Genomic DNA, 18,685 nt, shown 5'->3' with positions numbered 1-18,685 from the left:
GTATATATATATATATATATATATTATGATACAATAATCTTTTATTAAATTTCACCTACAAACAACGAATCACAGAACGTTACATTAGAGTTCCTTACGTCAATCCATCGTGTTTTCATATATTTTACAGGTAAATAATTATGTATTTATCTCTATTACAGTAAAGTCTTATTTGTTAAAGTATCTCGTAGAGAGTGTGTAGCGTGAATCGTTATGTATATATATAAATTTAATTTACCTAAAAATAGGATTTCTGTTGTAGTGTCCATTCATTGTTTATAAGTGTCTGTTATCATGTATAGAAGTGGTATACTATAGGTACTTTTGTCCATTGTACTCTCTGATATATCTTGTTCTTTTATCATTATTATTATTATTATTATTATTATTAATCATATTATTAATGTTATTACTATTTCCCGCCAATACATTGTATTCAAAGTACGATAAAAGTCGCCACGTACCCCAAAGAACTCTGATAAAATTACAAAATTTAATTCCTCACAAAACGATGCTAGGTATATATGTAAAGAGCTTTAAGTACCTGGACAAAGTGACGGTATTTACGATACAAATCGCTAGAACTTTTATATGCATCTTTTTTTTTTTTGTTAGAAGGCAACACGTCTTTGTTAATACGAGAAGGCAATTTGCTTTGTATCATCGGTATGTCTGGTGTCCCCCGAAACATTGATCGATCTAACTAGCACCGCGCGCTCGACTCGAAAAGAGATTTCCGATTCGAACGATAAATGCCGAAGGGACCGTTTACAGGCATTATTGGCAGCACTGGATCACTGTGTCAAATATGTACTGTATATTTCTTTTTCGTTTCGTCGGAATATCCCGAGGTTGTAATGCAAAATCGGCCTGTGTATGTACACGCGTCGCAGTCACGTTTTACCATCGCGCGTGATCTATACAATTCCTCGTTTCCTTTCCTTTCACCTTACGTACGTTTTTTCTTTCTCCCGCGGATAATTCTCACGGGGATAACCAGCAACGTAAATTCTTTCTTAAACATATATATCTCTTTGCGACGATTCCTTTTTATGTACAAAAACTTAGGGCTACGTAGGATACACTTGCATTCGCGCGGATCACGCGTCCCGGGGCGCCAATAAGTTAAATTTTACTCTAGGGTTACGCGCTTTATTATTACGCGCCCCGGGTGGGCTTTCTCTCTGTTGTACGTGCGACGTCTCCGATCAGTCTGAGCATGCGAAACCAGAGCAATGTATATGTGCGTTGCGACGACTGCGACTAAAAAAGGGGCCGAACGGGATTTGGCAGACGTTCGTTCTTAGATATATAAAATTCATCCCCGATGTAACAGAGAGGGAGAAACAGTAAAAGATTAGAACAATAGTTTCGAAGGAGACGTCGCGGGCGCACGAGACGGTTAAGCTCCATACGCGTGTCGCCGTGTGTGACGACAAATCTCATAGAGACACATCAACTTTGCTCCATTTTTACTACATAACATATAATATATATATTTATATAATATATATAATATATTCAATATAATATATAATTTTTTTTTACTAAAGGTAAATTCTTTATATCTATATACACAGAGATATAATATAATGTCTGTCTCGATAATCATTAACACTAGGTTGCTAAATAATATTCTTGGACCTCGGTGTGTGTATGTGTGTGTATGTGTGTATGTATATTAGCCAGCACCTTGCGTTGTTGAACTCCTCGACTCACGAATTAGAAGGGCCAATCCCTTCCGCTTATACTTAAAAAAATATAATGTGTACCCCTCCCTGAGCTCGCTCCGTGAAACTTTAAGAGACGTTGCCTCTCATTCTTTCGCCGTGTTCATTTCTTGTCTCCTTTCCTCGTCTCTCGATACCATAATCCTTTCACAGCCCTCATTTCGTTACATTTTTGTTTTTTTTTTTTTTTTTTTTTTTTTTGTTTCTCTAAACTTTCCTCCGTTTTCGTACGTTTACCACTTGCGTGGATATAACGCGCATAACAATTTCCTTAGGTAACACACATATAAACGTCTAATATACAATAAATAATTTATATATATTTCTCGAATGTACAATTTTTCTTTTTCCGATGCCTCATGCTTAAGTAATTTGTCCACGGCGTTCTACCGTAAAAGGTACACCCCGAGATAAAATCTTTAGTTTTCCTCTTCTCGACGCGTTAAGAACTAAATTTTGTACAAATTTCAACGATTCGGGCGCCGTCAATCACACGATTCCGTCTCGATCCTACGCGATATTCGGACACACGAGAAAGAAACGGACCGCAGGAGGAGGACGAGGTACTGGATCGGGACCACCTCCGACGACGTCGCATCATCCGGCGCCTTAATATACATTTATATAGATATAATACAAGGAACAAACGAAGCCAGAAAGAAAGAGAGAAGTATACAGACAGACATGTACATGTGTAGAAAGAAAAATAGAGAAGCAAAAAGAGAGAGAGAGAGAAAGAGAGAGAGAGAGAGAGAGAGGGGGGGGGGGAAAGGAAGGGGGAAAATACAGTGAGAGAAAGAGAAAGAATGCATTTTACATCGTCTGAGGGGTGTGCCAAGTCGGCGCGTCTCGGCGGGAAGAATCGCTGGACGGCGTTCTCTCGCGCGAGTGAAATCCCGCGACGGGTGCGCGAGGTCGCAACGTCAGCAGGGACGACGGTAACGGTGGTCGACGTCGAGGCCGCGTCGAGACGACGGCGCGTTGCCGCCGTAGCAACAGTTCTTTCTCCTCGTCCCTCGCGGGACGGGCCGGCTCCCTATCTCATGCGCCTGTACAATCGATCTCGACGATGTCCTTCGGCACCTCGACAAACTGATAGACTAACCGCTGGCCGTCCACCTTCGCGAGAATACCGCGCTGATAGTAATAGCGCAGAGCTCTACCCATCGTCTCGTAATTCATGTCCGGTTTGTTCTTGTGCAGGCCCCAGAGACGCGAGACCGCTTTGCTGTCGACCAACTTGAAGACACCCCGCTCGCGATTCGTCCACTTGATGTAACGCGGACAGTATTCCCGATCTTGCAGCAGCTTGAGCAGAAACTCCCACAGGTATGTGGTCGAACCCTCGCGCGACTTCCGCTTCACCGCGGTGCCGCCGCCCTCGCCCTGACGCGGCTTCTTCAGCTTACTTTTCTTCGAGCGCGGCGGGAAGCCCAGATCGAGAAGGTAGAGATCGTCCGAGACCGAGCTGGTGGCCGCTTGGATCACGCTGGTAGGCACGCCACCGGGTCCTCGCGGTGGGCTCGGGGTGCAGGGTGTCGCGAATTGACCGCCTCCCCCATACATGGAGTTTACATAATTGTTGTAGCTCTCAGACACTGAAAAAGGAAAAAAAAGGTCTGTGATTAGAAAAAAAAAATCTCTATTATTTCTCTCTTGTTATTTATACGAGTAAGTTTTATCTACATCTACATAGATGTATTTAAAATAATTCAACTGTAATCTTTTGCTTAATTATAGGCTTAGCATATCAAACTACTATCTTGCATCAAGCATTTAATTACATCTCGCGGCATCTACAACAGTAACATGAAACCTGTACTTTATCGCGCTCATTTATGCGAAAGAATCAATATCCTTGCAACACGGTAGAAATTATTTCAGCATCGTATAAAACGAGTCTACTCGGCGAGGAGGAACCCTTCGAAGAGACACGCTTGAATCGTATATCGAATAAATCCTCGCCGCAAAGTAGCGCTATTATCTCGATTCGCGGCGGAGGGTCGGAGTCAGCGTTTATCGAGTTAGATTTTCACACCGCGCGGCTCAAGTATGTACGTCGCAGTTGAATGAAGCGTGCAATGAAGTATTAATAGCTTCGACGTTGACAAGGCGAAAGAGGTAAATCGTTGTCGTCGATACCTCCGTCGTTTCAATCACCTTCGGTTTGATCAACAAGTTCGATACTTTCGATATCGTCACCCTCTTTCCCACCCCGAATCATCTAAATCATTCGTCCCCTCTGACGTTAAAGGAGATTCTCTTTTTGACAGGTGCTTCAAAAGACGAAAGGCCCGAGTTGCCGAGCCGCTGAAAATTCGAGCGACCGAGAGGCCGTTTGTACGCGACATGTGCGTCTTCGGTAGGGAGTAGATCGGCGCGTAACATCGATCGCACGTCGGTAGGATCGTACAAACGCGAGTGCACACTGAGTGCATCGGAGTTTATACCGCGAGCATAGGGCCGTGCATTCTCTCATGGGCGTCGAACAGCGCGCGTTCCTCCTCTCCTTCGCGAGGAACTTTCGCGAATATCGCGCTGAAATGTAATTTCTCACTCTCAAGAAATAATCAGATTTCAGAAACTTATTCCCCTGGAAATTTAATAAACAAAAGCGCCTTTTAATAGCCTTATTACTTGTATCTTGGAATCGATTACGATGAAAATTCTTAACATTATATTAGGTTTTCCTTGAAAAAATAAATTTGATATTCCCAGAGAACGCAATTTGTCTCCCCTCCAAAGAATAATCAGATTTCAGTAGTTTATTCTTCTCCAATTTTAACAAATAAAAGCGCTTTTTTATATAAAAATTGTATGCGCACGCGAGGCTAAATAGTTTTATCACTTGAATCCATTTATCTCAGTAGCGATATAAATTATTAATCGAAATATGATACGGGTTTTTTCGAAAAAATAAATCTCATATTTCATGAGACTAGCATAAAAAAAAAAAAATTAAAATTTCTGAAATTTATGTGTGCATCACTGGCAAATATCTCAAGTATTTAAGAAAGAGAAAGGGTATTAGGCGAGAAATGACGAAAGTTTTGAAGTAATATATTTTCTTTACATCACACACATGTTGCGTCGAAGAAAGACTAGACACTTAAGCAAATAAAACTGGTTTGTAAGTACTGCTATAAATGTAATATTTCTTACGAAAAGCGCGATTGGTTTTATTGCATAAAGATTAAATTTTGTAGAGCAAACAATAAACATTCGTGAAAAAAAAAAAAAAAGAATAAAGATTCGTGAAAGACAGCCGTGCAAAATCTGCAGACGACTTGAAAATAAGTGCCTCTGAATAAATCTCACATCTTTTATGTCACTTGGTGCGCAGATTCGGCGTGTGGTTTTTATATAGGATAAAAAAAAATCTCTCAATATTTGACACACATATATATAAACAAAATTATACTACATTGTGCGCTGCGAAAAAAGAAAGTTTCAAAGCCGCTGCGGGATAAAATCTCGCATTCTTTATGCACTGGATGAGACGTGCATACCACAGTGTCTCGTCTCGCGTGATTCTCCCATAAGAAAAAAAAAAAAAAAAAAAAAAAAAAAAATTCTCTCACATTTGACGTACTCTATTATGCTGCAAGAGAGCAAAAGTTTCGAAGCTGCTGCGAGGCAGGAGAGAAACGTTTCCCTTACGCCACTGGCCTGGGAGGAAGAGGAGACGGGCCGAGATAAAGAGACGGCCGAGCAAGAGAGAGAGAGAGAGAGAGAGAGAGAGAGAGAGAGAGAGAGAGAGAGAGAGAGAGAGAGAGAGAGAGAGAGAGGTTAAGCGGAGAGTCGAGCGGAGCACGGGAGAACGAGACGGAGGAGTGAGGCGGGGGGAGGGGGGAGGGAATCGGGGGAACTCTGCCTGCAGTATGATAGAGGACTGACCCGAGCCAAGGTTGCACGGGTGACGCCATCAAGCTACTAGTGCATAATAGCGCCGCTCGTTCTGAGGCCGCCGCGACTGCGCTAAAATCGGAACTCGTTCTCCGGCCCCCTCGTCACCCTCGGCCCCTTTCCCCTCCCCCTCCCGCCATCTCCCTTTCCCCGTCGTCACCCTTTCCCCCCGTCGTCGCATCAGCTCTCTTTCTCTCTCTCTCTCTCTCTCTCTCTCTCTGCTCGTCCATCGTTCCTGTCCTCTCCTCGCTTGCATCCTTCTTTCGCGTTGTGCGTTGCAGTTCCGTGGAGACCCCGCGCGGTTGAGCGATTCTTGGGGCTCTATTCGAGGTTTTCTGGTTTGGATGAGACGAAAGGAAGAGGAAGAGAGACGGAAAAATATTTAGCGTTCTGTGAAGCGATATCTTCTGCGAGTTGTGCAGCAGTAAAGTATAAGGGATCACACGTACGAAATAATGGCTTAATACGATATTTTATGTGATACGAAAGTCTGATAAAAATACTGAAAAATTACACGAAATGGTCTCGAATTGAGAGATTGAAGGAGAGAAGGAAGAAGTATGGGTAGACACGGAGGAGCGGGTTGTAAATAAAAAAAAGTTCGCGAGAGCGATAAAATCAAATTCATTTTCTACGTATGTAGAAAATAGATGGATATAGTAGATTGGATATATAAAGCAAGAAATATAAAAAGCGATAGTACTTTATATTATAAAATAAAGACACAAAGGCAGAGGCGATTCATTCCATTTCTCTCGATAGGCGCAATAACATGTAAATTCACCAAGATATTACTCTCCGATTCGTAATATATGGATATAACATAACACACGGAAAGGCAAGAAAGAGAGAGAGAGAGAGAGAGACAAGATTTCAATAACTGAAAGCCGCGGGATATAAATAGCGCGAGAGAAACCGAGCAAAAATTTGAAGAAGAAGAGAAGAAAGAAGGAGGGCGAGAAAAAGACGGGGAAAAAGAGAAGGAGACGACGAAAGAGAGGTGGATAACAGGAAGATTTTCGAGGTGACTCCAAAAATATATGGAGAACGCACCCCGTTGTTCTCGACAAGCGCGCGAAAGAAACGAAAACGGAGAGAAAGAAAGAGAGAGAGAGAGAGAGAGAGAGAGAGAGAGAGAGAGAGAGAGAGAGAGAGAGAGAAAGAGAGAAAGAGTAAAAATGAATGCGAGAGGAAGGCGGTAGAGAGACCCGAGAGTGCGAGAACAGCTGGAGCGGATCGTGTTTACGCGCTGTATGACTGGCTAGATGAGTCAATCGTAGACCCGTTGTCTAGGAGTCGCCGCGGGGTGGGGGAACTGCTCCTACTTCACTGACCTATACCACGAGCGTTGTATAGCGCAAGGAAAGCACCGCTAGAGACGACGCATCGCCAGCCGATGAGTCTGGTGCGCCGCGTCGCGCGAAGACCGGATAGAGAGATTCCTAGAAGGCTAGGTAGAGTCTCTCTAGGATCGATTCAAGAGTCGCGCGTGAATGGAGGGGTGGATGTGATTCGATAATTCAATAATTTTCTACGATTCGTAAGCACGCGATCAAATTCTAGGATGAAGAACTTGACTTTTCGCACGAGACAAACGCGCAGATATTCCTGGAAACTCTCTCTTTAAGAGAGACTAACAATCGACAATATGGGGAGATCGCGTCATAAAATGTTTGGGGATTCAGGGACCGAGGAATTATAAAAGTTATAGATACGTGATTGAAACGAGTCCAAACTCTCGGTATCAACAAGACTTGAAAAATAAAGAAACGACATATACAAAGTATATAAATTTATCAGAGATTAAAATGTCACGGATATTCTAATTTAAAATATAGTGTAGCAGTAAAAGTCCGGTTGTTATTCGAAATCAAAAATATTTAGAGATAAACCCAAAAAGACTTAAAAAAAATTTAGAGACATCAGTCATTATCATTTTGCCGCTCTCTTTCTCTCCACGTACGATGACATTTTATCACTGCCGTTACCACATCGATTGCACTACAAAGCGCAGTCTGAGGTCGACTTAAGGCAATCATTGGTCGAATTTAAATTCAAGTTTCGCTCGGCCCGACAAGGCGATGTTTCGCAACAATGAAACGACAGTCTAATGCGTCCTCGAGGCCGTATTAATCTTCTACTTAAGTGGCATTCCTCTGCTCGAAAACAAGGTGGAGGACGAAGCAAAGATTAGAAGTTTAAGACGAAACTTAATTACTGAATGTTTCAAATAAAGTATATCAAAAAAATCAACTCTCCCTTCGCGAAACAAAAATAAAAAAAAAAAAAAGAAATATTTTTCTCTATACATCTTACAATATAAATGTATTTTTTTTTTTAATTTTATTACAAGAGAATGAATTTGCACGAATAAATTTACTAATCAATATACGTACGTAATATTCTAGAACTAAAATACATTCGTGTCTGATATCTATAATTTTAAAATCCGAGTAACATAATTATCAAGCCTGCTATGTATAAATATAGAAGAAGTTTCCATCATATCGAAAATGATTAAATTTGATAAACTTAATAAATTGATACATCTGATTCTGTAATTCTGAGCATACATATTCTCCAGAATATATGTAAAGAGCGATCGCAGAGCAATCGCCATTTCACATCCAAGTTTGTACTCATGAAAATTACACTCAATCGCTTTCGAGATGATTACACAAGGATGGTTTAAGTGAAACACGTTATTAATCTCTATATTTAACGAATATTTCGCAAGAGTCTGTCTCGAAGGAGAGGAGGGGGGAGAGAGAGAAAGAGAGAGAGAGAGAGAGAGAGAGAGAGAGAGAGAGAGAGGAAGAGACAGAGACCAACGCGAAGATGGAAAAAGGGAAGCGCGCGGCTGGAAAGAGCCGCATTTCCTCGTCGCGCTCTCGAGCCGCGTTCCTTCCTGACAGTGTCGGCAGGAAGTTTAGTCGAGGGACTCGGTAACGAGTCGATAGTTAAAAATATACGGAAGGGTAGGCACGCGTTGCGGCTGCGACGCGACGCGACGCGACGCGACGCGGCGCGACGCGGTGCTCGTTTATTTTGCGGAGGATTTCGCGCTACCCGCTCTCTCTTTCTCACTGCCTCTCTCTCTTTCTCGCGGGCCGGAAGTACAAGTATAGCGAGAAGGGTATAGGACGGGGTAGATGAAGAGAGAGAGAGAGAGAGAAAAAGAGGGAAAAAAAGCGCGATGAGCCGAGAAGAGCAGCGGGAGGCGGCTCGACCGGCGCGACGAACGGAGGGGATATCCAGGGACGTACGATTCGACGGAACGAGCGGTAAAAAAAGCGGTTGCGCTAAAAGCGAGCTCGCGGTAGAAGAGAGATGCTGCGGAAAGAAAGAGAGAAAGGGAGAGGCGAACGAGAAAAAGAGAGAGACACCTAGACAGAGAGCGCATTCTCACGTAGTGACGGTCCCGGATAATTGGCTGGGAAGTCGTACACGCGCGCGCGCGAGATCTTCCTTCGCCTTGATTTTCGACGGCCTGCGGCTTGTCTAAGCTAATGCTATCGGAGCATCGATACTGAATATTTTTAGTAATGATATTTCGTTTCTCTTTCTTTCCCTCCCAGTTCGCAGCTTCTCTGAAAATGCCGCTCAAGTTTCGACACTGCGCGGCAGTTTTGATGTTTGTATCTTCTGGAAATATATATGTATATTACATGTATACCGCGAGGCGAACTTGAAATATTAACTTGAAATAAGGCTGTGTGTGTTAACGATAATTCTGGAATATCCTCTACACTTTCGAACCGTGTGCTAATTATTTTTTATATCGTACAACGAATTTCAGTAATTTAATACTGCAAAGAAATTTTTTCTCCTTAATTATCGACGAAATTGAATATCAGTGTCACATAGCTTGCGTACTGTTCAGTGTAACCTGAACAAATTCAAACATTTGTAGACATGAATCGTCACGCTATGGAATAATTAAGTGCACTGTCAACCTACTCGCGCAAGAGTTAACTCGAGAAATTATCGCGTATTACAGTGTCAATCTTGTTACACTAATAGGCTAATTAAAGGGATTAATCATATATCTTTTAAACGACAAATATCTCTTCCGTATCTTTGTTTTCTCCAAGTTTCTTTGCGCGAACAACACTTCGTGTATAAAATTCCAATTTGCGCTTTCACGATTTTGTATAATATTCTACAACTACTAATCATAAAAATATTTACTAGTGAAAAATACTTTATCCGAGTATAAGAATATGAAATATTTAATCTGTTTAAGCAACGAATACGACTTTGGACTTATAGACAACTTTTATGGATATATCTTAAAAGAAAAACTGGGAAAAAATTAATTTTCTATCTGAAAAGGTAGAATTTTATCGGTTAAGAACTTGGTCCCTCCGGCTCTCTCTCTTCTTGGCGAGTTACTCTCGCGCGGCATAGTCGCGTGACGCGAGTTCTCACGTACCAGGATTTCGAGAGGCGGAATTCCGCGTGCATCTAAGTGCACGAGTTACACGTAGTCGAAGGGGAGAGGAGGAGAGGGGGAGAGGTCGAGAATGTCGGGGAGAGCGCCCCGTTCGTGAGGGAGAAAGGGAGATGCACACCGAACGGACGAGAAAGGAAGGGGGAGGGAAGGGGGAGGAGGAGACGAGGGGTGCAGCATCGGAATATAGGGGCCACCGAAAGTGTTCGCGTCCGGTATAAACAAAGCGCGATCGTGGATTATGGTTCCGACATAGCTCGGCGTGTTAGCGCACGATGAAGAGAGGGAGTAGGAAGAAGGGAGGAGGACGAGGAAGGGGAGAGAGGGGAAGGGGATGGCGGAAGGGCAGGGTGAAGATGGGCCGGGCAGTGTCGGTGATAGCGGAGCGACGCCGATAGCGGTAGTGGTGTGTAGTGGTAGTGGTAGTGGTAGTTGGCGGTGGTCGTCGACGAGCGATGGAACGGGTAGGAGGAAGAAGAAGAAGAAGAGGCAGCGGAGGAGGAAGAGGATGAGATCGAGGGAAGGGGAGAGTTGACCTTCAGCTGCGCCGGGAAAGTCAGGCAGTCACTGACCGACAGACTAACTTAACCGCTCTATCCTTCTCCTCCTTCTCTCTCTCCTCCTCCGCCTCCATTCGCGACCGGCTAGTCCGATGCACCGCGCATTGCGCACACACACACATACACACACACACACACATACATATATATATATACATATATACGTTCGCATACATATCGGAGAGTCTCGCTGTCCCTCCGTCCTCTCTTCCTCTCTTCCTCTCTTCGCTTTCCGCGTCCCAACTTCCCTTTCGCTCTCTATCCCGACCGATCTCCGCGTTTCTCTGTCTTCTATCCCCCTCTATCCCCCCCCCCCTCTCTCTCTCTCTCTCTCTTCCTTTCTCGCTTATTTTCTCGCCTTCCTATCCTTGCGTTTCCTTCAGCATCTCCCTATCCAATGTCTCGACGTCGTGACGTGCCCTCTCTTCCCTCGTCCTCCATTCTCCTCTCTCTCATATCCCCCTTAGACTCTTTCTCTCTTTCCTCTCGTTAGACCAAGTCCCTGGCTATTATGTTACCCTACTGCCTCGGGCTACTATCTTTAACCCCGAAACCCGTTCAAATTGCGAGTTCTCCGCATGCACGTGCACGTGCACCATCGTCGTCGCTCCTTCTCTACCTCCGTTTTGCCTCCCCTCTTCTCTCCGTCCGTCGTATCGTTTCTCTCTCTCTCTCTCTCTCTCTCTCTCTCTCTCTCTCTCTCTCTCTCTTTCGCTCTCCTCTCTCGGCATTCGGAAAAGGATAAGGAGCGGCCGAAGAGGATGCAGGGAGATTGATAGCCGAGGAAAGACTCCGCTTTAACTTTAAACTCGACGTTGTATCGTGTAAAACACGCCTCTGTTCCTCACAGTCTCTAGATTTGTAACTTCCGTCTAGCGATTAACACGCTATTAATTTTTAAGATACGTGAAATTTATTTTTTTTTATACACAATCATCTTTCAATTTATCATTATAATTATTTTTTGTCTCAGAAAAAAAAATAAAATACTTTAAACAGATTATATTCAAAAAGATTTAGCTTTTTTCTTTTTATCACAATCGTGACAAATTTTGAGCATATACATATATTTTCTATATTTTTCATTACATTTCGGGTATGCTTCCTCACTTTTGTTAAATTTAGATTTAGCATCATGTCTACGGATTAATATGATTTTTAATTATATTTGTGACATTCATTAACGTTAATATCATCCAGATTCGAATCTCATTAATTTTTTCGTCATCTCAATTCGCTCTAAGATAATTTATCAAATATTTTTCATTCGGAAAGGAATGTTCTCCTTTGGTCGTTACGTAAATGCGTTTCGTGGAGGAAGTTTCGAATGGGGAAACGGAACTTTGTATCCCGGATTAGGTTCGCATCGCGATGAGCAAACGCTCTTTTCCTTGTCGACAGGCGTGGGTGGCGTGCGTATATTTCTCTCGCGGTTTCTGTTTTCCACGAAGTGTCGGTCGCGTGAAAGACAAGCGATCGAGAGAGAGAGAGAGAGAGGGGGGGGGGGAAGAGACAGAAAAAGAAAGAGAGAGAGAGAAGAGATTTACGTTCCAGGCATTTTTTTTCGCACGACCACCTTGACTGCCTATAAAATGTTCGCGAAACGCGTGTGGGTTTCGCGCGAATCCGCCGACCGCGTCGATTCCACGACGAGCAATAACAATGTTCTGCTTGACGCAGGAGAGATGACGTTAACGTTAGGACAGACACGCTGTAACGGCGATGACGAAATCCCAAGGAAATGTCAATTCCAGCAACTCTGCTTTTTAACGAGATATCCATGATCCGGAAAGGTATAAGTAAATATCATCACGTATAAACTATTACATATATATATATATATATATATATATATATATATATATTTTTTTTTTTTTATCATCGCAAGCATTATCTTTGTAATTCATTTCTGCGAGTAAATATCGATTTTTGCCCAAGAAATACAAGAAATCCCCGGAACATTGATGATTGAGTGGGCAGTATCGATACTTATTCCTCCTCGCGAAGATAAGAAAGATTTTCTCGGCATGATCACTGCCAAATTTAATACAATGATCTTGACCTTTGCGACATTTGCGACACTTATCAAGAGCATTTCGATAAAAGACTATAGTTGTATCGCAGAATTAAAACATCTGCATCATCGAGAATCGCAGAGAAGAAGCGTTGTTGTCGGATAGATAAAGAAGCGAGTCAGCGAGTTGAAAATATCGACGACAAGAGCGTATATCATTTCTGGAGCGTGAATCTTGTTTCGCTTCTCGTCTCGTTTAAAAACTTTGCCGTGTTGATCATAAAATACTGTACAAATTTAAGGATGCCAAGACTATTAATCGTACAAAGTCGCTCTCCTCGCTTTTCTCTCTCTCTCTCTCTCTCTCTTTCTCTCGCTTTATACGGCTTTGTATCATTTTTATTTTTTTTTTTTTTTATCTTTATTTGCTTAACGCCTTCGGAACGATTATTTTTATGATTCTGACGAAATGAAAAAAACTCCTCCGCCATCGAGTTATAAACACTGGGCAGAATTACTTCAATATGCGTACAGAATGTTCTCAATTACCATATAAATTCCATATACAATGACATTTTTATTGCGGAAAATTCAGTAATGACGCAACGAATAACACCAAGAGATAATTTTTGGATCGTGGCATAGATGAGAAGATTCTTTCCAAACGGAAGGTTTATGAAGTACGACCTGGGAATAAGGGACGTCGATCGTCAATAAAGTGTACGCATTTTCGTTCGACGAAATATGTAAATCCTACGCGCGATTTATAACCGCTCCGGAACGTATCGTCGGCGCGTGCATCGTTTACGGAATACGTTTCCCCGGCGGGTTCGTCGATCGGTCGATGGGATTCTTATTGTCGGTTTCCTGCCGCACGCGTATCACGCCGGACAGCTCTCTCGCCCTCTCGTTATCCGGAAGTCTCGATACCGCGCTGAAGATCAACTGCGCCGCGACCGGAAGAGAATCGCCCTTCGCGCCATTTAAAGAGACTTTAGAATGTTGAAAATGTAACCAGGAGCAACACCGAGAATTTGTAAATTTATAACTGTTTTTTTTTTTTTTTTTTTTTTTTTTTACCACATTTATAACAAAACACCCTATATATTTTCTCTCACATATAATACGCGAGGACAATAACAACATAGATATAAAAAGACTTGCACGCGAAATACAGTTACGCACAATGGTCAACCGCAAGTTGCACGCCACCCATGTCATGTTATTTCTTTTGGAAGACGCGAGGGCTCGATGTAACGACGATAAGAGTCGAAAGAGCGACAGGTGTGAGCATAATGCGTCGACACTGTCCAATGACTTATGCAGAAACGATGCGTGTCCTCGGCGATGTCCTCGCGAAATGTGACGCGTGAGTCGACACTGCGGAACTCGGTGGCGCACTGACGACAAGTCGCCCTTACAGTCCCTTCAAATTAAGGGGCGTTACGAAGCAGTTGCGTTTGCGCTGACAAAAATGAGAAGACACGAAATGTGAGAAGAAAAAGATTGAACGAGTCTGCAAAAAGGAAACTCAACTATACCGGACGATATATAGATATCTGATGAATAATTAAAGAATTTAATTAATTAATAATTAAAAATATAGACAATTGTAGAGAAGGCAATAAACTCTTGTTGCAAATAATCTAATCTCAGAGCAGTCTCACTAGGGCAGTGTTGTATTTTGCGGAGTTACCTTATCACTTCCACTGTGCATCGATCCGTCGCGCGCATTATTTCTTTTCGACAGACGCAGGAGAAAGGGAAAGAAAGAGTGAGTGAGTGAGTGAGAGAGAGAGAGGGAGAGGGAGAGAGAAAGAGAGACAGAGAAAGAGACGGCAATCGGAAGACGACGGCGAAAGCGAACGGTAAGAATGCACGAGGCTCCTCTCTTCCGTCGGCGCAGACGACGCGATGTGTGCGAGGTCAGTGACCATAGCGCGCACTCTTGCCGCTCGCACTTCTTGTGGACGGAGGAGGAGGAAGAGGAGGAGGAAGAAGGGCAAGCGAGCGGTAATGCAACGGGAGAACGAGAGGGAGGAACGGGTGCAATCGCGCGGTACGACGGCCGGTGTTTATTAACGGTCGGATGGTACCGAATTTAGAGGCCGGAGGTGGCATCTCGCGTCCCTCCCTCCCGAAGAACAGCGCGACTATTAATCGACAAGAGAGAGAGAGAGAAAGAGAGAGAGAGAGAAAGAAAGAGAGAGAGAGACGATATCTGGATTCGGTCTGTTTGAAATGTGGCCTTGAAACACAAAGAGATGAGCGGCCGCCAATGTATTTACGAGACTGTTAATTTTGCAGGCCAATAAAATAAGCGAATTATTCAGCCAACGCGTACGCATCCCCCTCCATTTTTAGGCATAATTTCTCTGATAAGCGTGGATTTATATCATTTGAACAGAAAGAGCCCAGTGACGCGTTGCGTCATGTCAAGGCGGCGTTTGAATGTTTCTCGGTTACAAAGGAGGAGATTTCCCGTATATATTTCGTTCATGTGGGTGTATCAACACCTGCGTGACACTCGTATATTCATCCATACGTTTATGTATATGAGTTTGCGGTTTTAGAGAAACTAGAGAAGAGTAAATTTGCAAAATGATGAAATTTTTCGAAATTCTCTTTCAAGAACTTGTTTCGCAGAATTCTATCTTTGGAAAATTACAAGTATATATTTTTGTGTGAATAAATATATGATAATTTGACTCGATAGATTTCTTCTTGCTACCATTGAACTAAGAAGAATCTTGTTAAATATTACTTTAGATAAAAACAAATTTTTTACGACATTTTAAAATAAGATAAAGCAAAGTCGCACACACATCTGTTTACTTCTATAAAATTTTTATTCGTACCTTCTATCGCAAAATATAATTTATTTTTTAATAAGCTATCTCGAAAAAGCAAGCAATTACGTTGATAAACAGAGTCGGAAGTAGCTATTTTTAAAGGCACAATTAAACACGTAGTCTCAATCATGAGATAAACACCAGTTGCTACGTTAGCTTCTATTAGTAATCCAGCCGCGAGTCAACGTTCTCTCTCTCGGAAGGGAAATAATTCCGCCGACAGAGGGTCAGGATCATTACGTGCGGCTGCGAGAGTATCGCGCGTCGACCGTGTATTGCGCAAAAAATAAAAAAAAAAAAAAAAAAACGAAATTATTCGATAAGCGTCGCGGTCTCTCGAGTAACGAGGCGTAATGATATACATTCGTGAAATTCCACCAAGAACTCGATTTTCTTTCTTTCTTCTTTTTCTCTCTCTCTCTCTTATCAAGAGAGATAACCTTTCCTGGTAATTTTGCCAAAAGTATAAGTCTCTTGATTGAGATAATATCTCCTCGGCCTCGGATCAGCGACGGTTGATTTGGGTCAGCAGCGTTGACATGGATCGCTTCGGGATAGGCTCTCTTATCAAACGCTACCCGGCGCTACAATAATAAGATAACGATTGCAATGAAAATGTAAATAAGTCAACAATCCCTTGCCATATGGCCCAGAATCAATACCACTCATATTCGCGCGAATCGCGCCTATCTCGTCCGTTACGTAACGCGAGCGTTCGAAACGAGGCGACGTGAAAAAAATCATTCTGCGTCTTCTGTCACCGCGAGAACCGCGATAAGAAAGAGCGTCTTCCGTCATCGAGGCGTGGTGTATATATGTTCGCATATTATTACCTCTTACAACGTGATAACGTGCGCGCCATCAAGGAGCCTCTCGAAAGAGACGAAAAAAGATATATCTATATAATTTAAAGATAATTGAATTATTATATTCGTAATAAAAGTAGGCTGTATATATATATATATATATATATCACTACTTTGGATAATTTTACAGGAAAACACCTGCTAAAGAAATTTATTTTTATTCCAAATTCATTTTTCTATCGGTGGAATAAAAAATTTAAATTATTTTATCTGCTTTAAATTAAGGACAATTTTTCTTGCAATATTTTCTTGCAAATAGTTGTTAATGAGTGAGTCAAATTTTGAGATAAATTGGTCAATTCTGAAAAGTATAAATCTAATTTTTTATCTTCTTTTTATTATCTTTATCTCGAAACTTTTACTTCGTAAAGCAATATATATCATTCGCGTGGAAAGAGTTACGAGGAAGGGCTGCAACGATGGGATGCGTTCATAGAAGGGAACGCATTAATTCGATGGAACGATATGGTGTGCATGTCGGGCTCACAAGGTCGCGCATATGCAGGTCTCGTTGCAACGAAGAGCAGCAAGATTCCAGCCTGCGTGGTTTAACGCGAGTTTATGCATATACTGAGGCGGGAGAGAGAGTGCGTACATATGTATGTACAAATGTGGGTCGAGAGCTTATAATGCGGTGACTCCGAATATAAAAGGTTGCGGTATCGAATATGCTGCAAGAGTATATCCCGCTTTGTTACTTGCGGATGACGTAACGCATCGATGTCGACGAGAGAAACGAGTATGCTAAACGATATCGAGTGGATGTAAATTTAGTTTTACGAAAATTTGTTTCATCCTTTTAGGTACATTCATCAATCTTCTTTTATCGGGACAAGATTTGAAGAGAAAAACTCTGCATATACGAAGATAGAAAAGTTATACGTAGCCTGAAAGTGTTGAAACTGCTTTTCCAATATATTTCATGCGCACATCACAGGTATTATCTGTTGGTTGAAAAGTTCTGCTCGTACATAATATTTTGTATAGAAAATAAATGAAAAGATATTTTTAATTTAACGTATAATTCAACAGTTAATTAAAATTAATTTTCGCATAAAAAAAAAATGATAAAGAAAAACGCTATTATATAAAAGTTAAAAATTGACGGAATAAAAAAAAAAGCTTTGAAAAATTTATTTAATTTATGCATTTAAAAGAGTTTTACTGCACGCTCTTCTAATTCGCCAATGCGTATAAATGAATAATTGAATTAAAGTACAGATGTGGAAAACGGTGATAGAAAAAGCCGCAACTTTCGCGAACAACTTTTTATCAACCCAAGAGTTAGCGCGGCAGTAACTTCTTTTTTGCTCAACGACTCGTCCACCGCGGGGAAACAGAAAGGGAGATCATTTATTCATTATTAGGGTGAACGACGCGATGCGGGAACCCGTGCACCACGTGTCAATACACGCTCACGCACGACGCGCGCATACGTACGCCACCCAGTCCAGTATCCAGTGTGTCAAGTAGATAATAGAAATCGAATACGGCGGGAGAGAAAGACGGGGATGGGAGGGCGGGGGGAGGGGGAGGGGGAGGGAGAGGGGAGGGAAAAAGGAAGGCGCCGCATCGTGCATGACAGGAAGAGTTTCGCGTGCGAAGCCGCCGTCGCGACCGCCGCCACGCCCGTTCACTTTCTCCGATAGTACTAGAAACAGCTCGGTCCGTTCCCCTCCCTCCACCATCGGCGGGTTTCTGCCCTCTCGTCCCGTCTCCCTCCGCCCCACTCGCGGGCGCATATGCCCGCGGATCTAGGCTAGCTCAGTGGGTCTAGGTCTAGGCTGGCCGCGACGTCGCGTGCAGTATGCACCGGTGATGCAGCCGCGCGCGCGCGCGCGTCCCGATGCAACGTGCGTGCGTGCGTGCGTATACGCAGCAGGCTGCGTTATATTTAGATAGACGGTAAGCGGAGAAATTTGTGCACGAATTCGCAACCGAGCGCCCTAGACGATAGAGAGAAAGAGAGAAAGATAAACGGAAAGAGGGAGAGAGAGAGAGAGAGAGAGAGAGAGAGAGGGAATCACTCCCTGTTGAGTGCGACGGAAATGAATCATTTGGAATTGTCAACTTTCGGCTCCGTAGCTTTACACCCGTGCGTGAGAGATCGCGGGGAGGATCGAGGAAGTTGTTGGTCCGCTTGTATTCTGGAAATCGCTCTTTCTATTTTTTTTTTTTTTTTTTTTTTTTTTTTTTTTTTCGAATGCTGTACCTTCCTCCGGATTATGTAATCGACGGCTTTCTCATGCGCAGTGCGCAACTTTGATAAGCGGTTATATCGAACGGTATTATGGTAAAAAAAAA

General features: G+C 42.7%; 1 protein-coding gene across 6 annotated transcripts in view; it reads right to left on the bottom strand.

The window, feature by feature from the left end:
* Positions 1-207: 207 nt before the first annotated feature.
* The window catches only part of Eip74ef (Ecdysone-induced protein E74), a 188,081-nt gene continuing 169,603 nt past the window's right edge, over positions 208-18,685 (bottom strand). For all 6 annotated transcript variants that reach the window (XM_072896087.1, XM_072896090.1, XM_072896085.1 and 3 more), the window contains one exon: positions 208-3,328. In XM_072896087.1, coding sequence (XP_072752188.1) covers positions 2,772-3,328 — 557 coding nt within the window. In that variant the 3' untranslated portion in view covers positions 208-2,771. The remainder of the gene's footprint in view (positions 3,329-18,685) is intronic.

The sequence above is a fragment of the Anoplolepis gracilipes genome, chromosome 7, assembly GCF_047496725.1.
Source record: "Anoplolepis gracilipes chromosome 7, ASM4749672v1, whole genome shotgun sequence".
NCBI lineage: Eukaryota > Metazoa > Arthropoda > Insecta > Hymenoptera > Formicidae > Anoplolepis > Anoplolepis gracilipes.
Note: the sequence above shows the minus strand (reverse complement) of the source record. Positions and strands in the feature narration are given on the sequence as shown.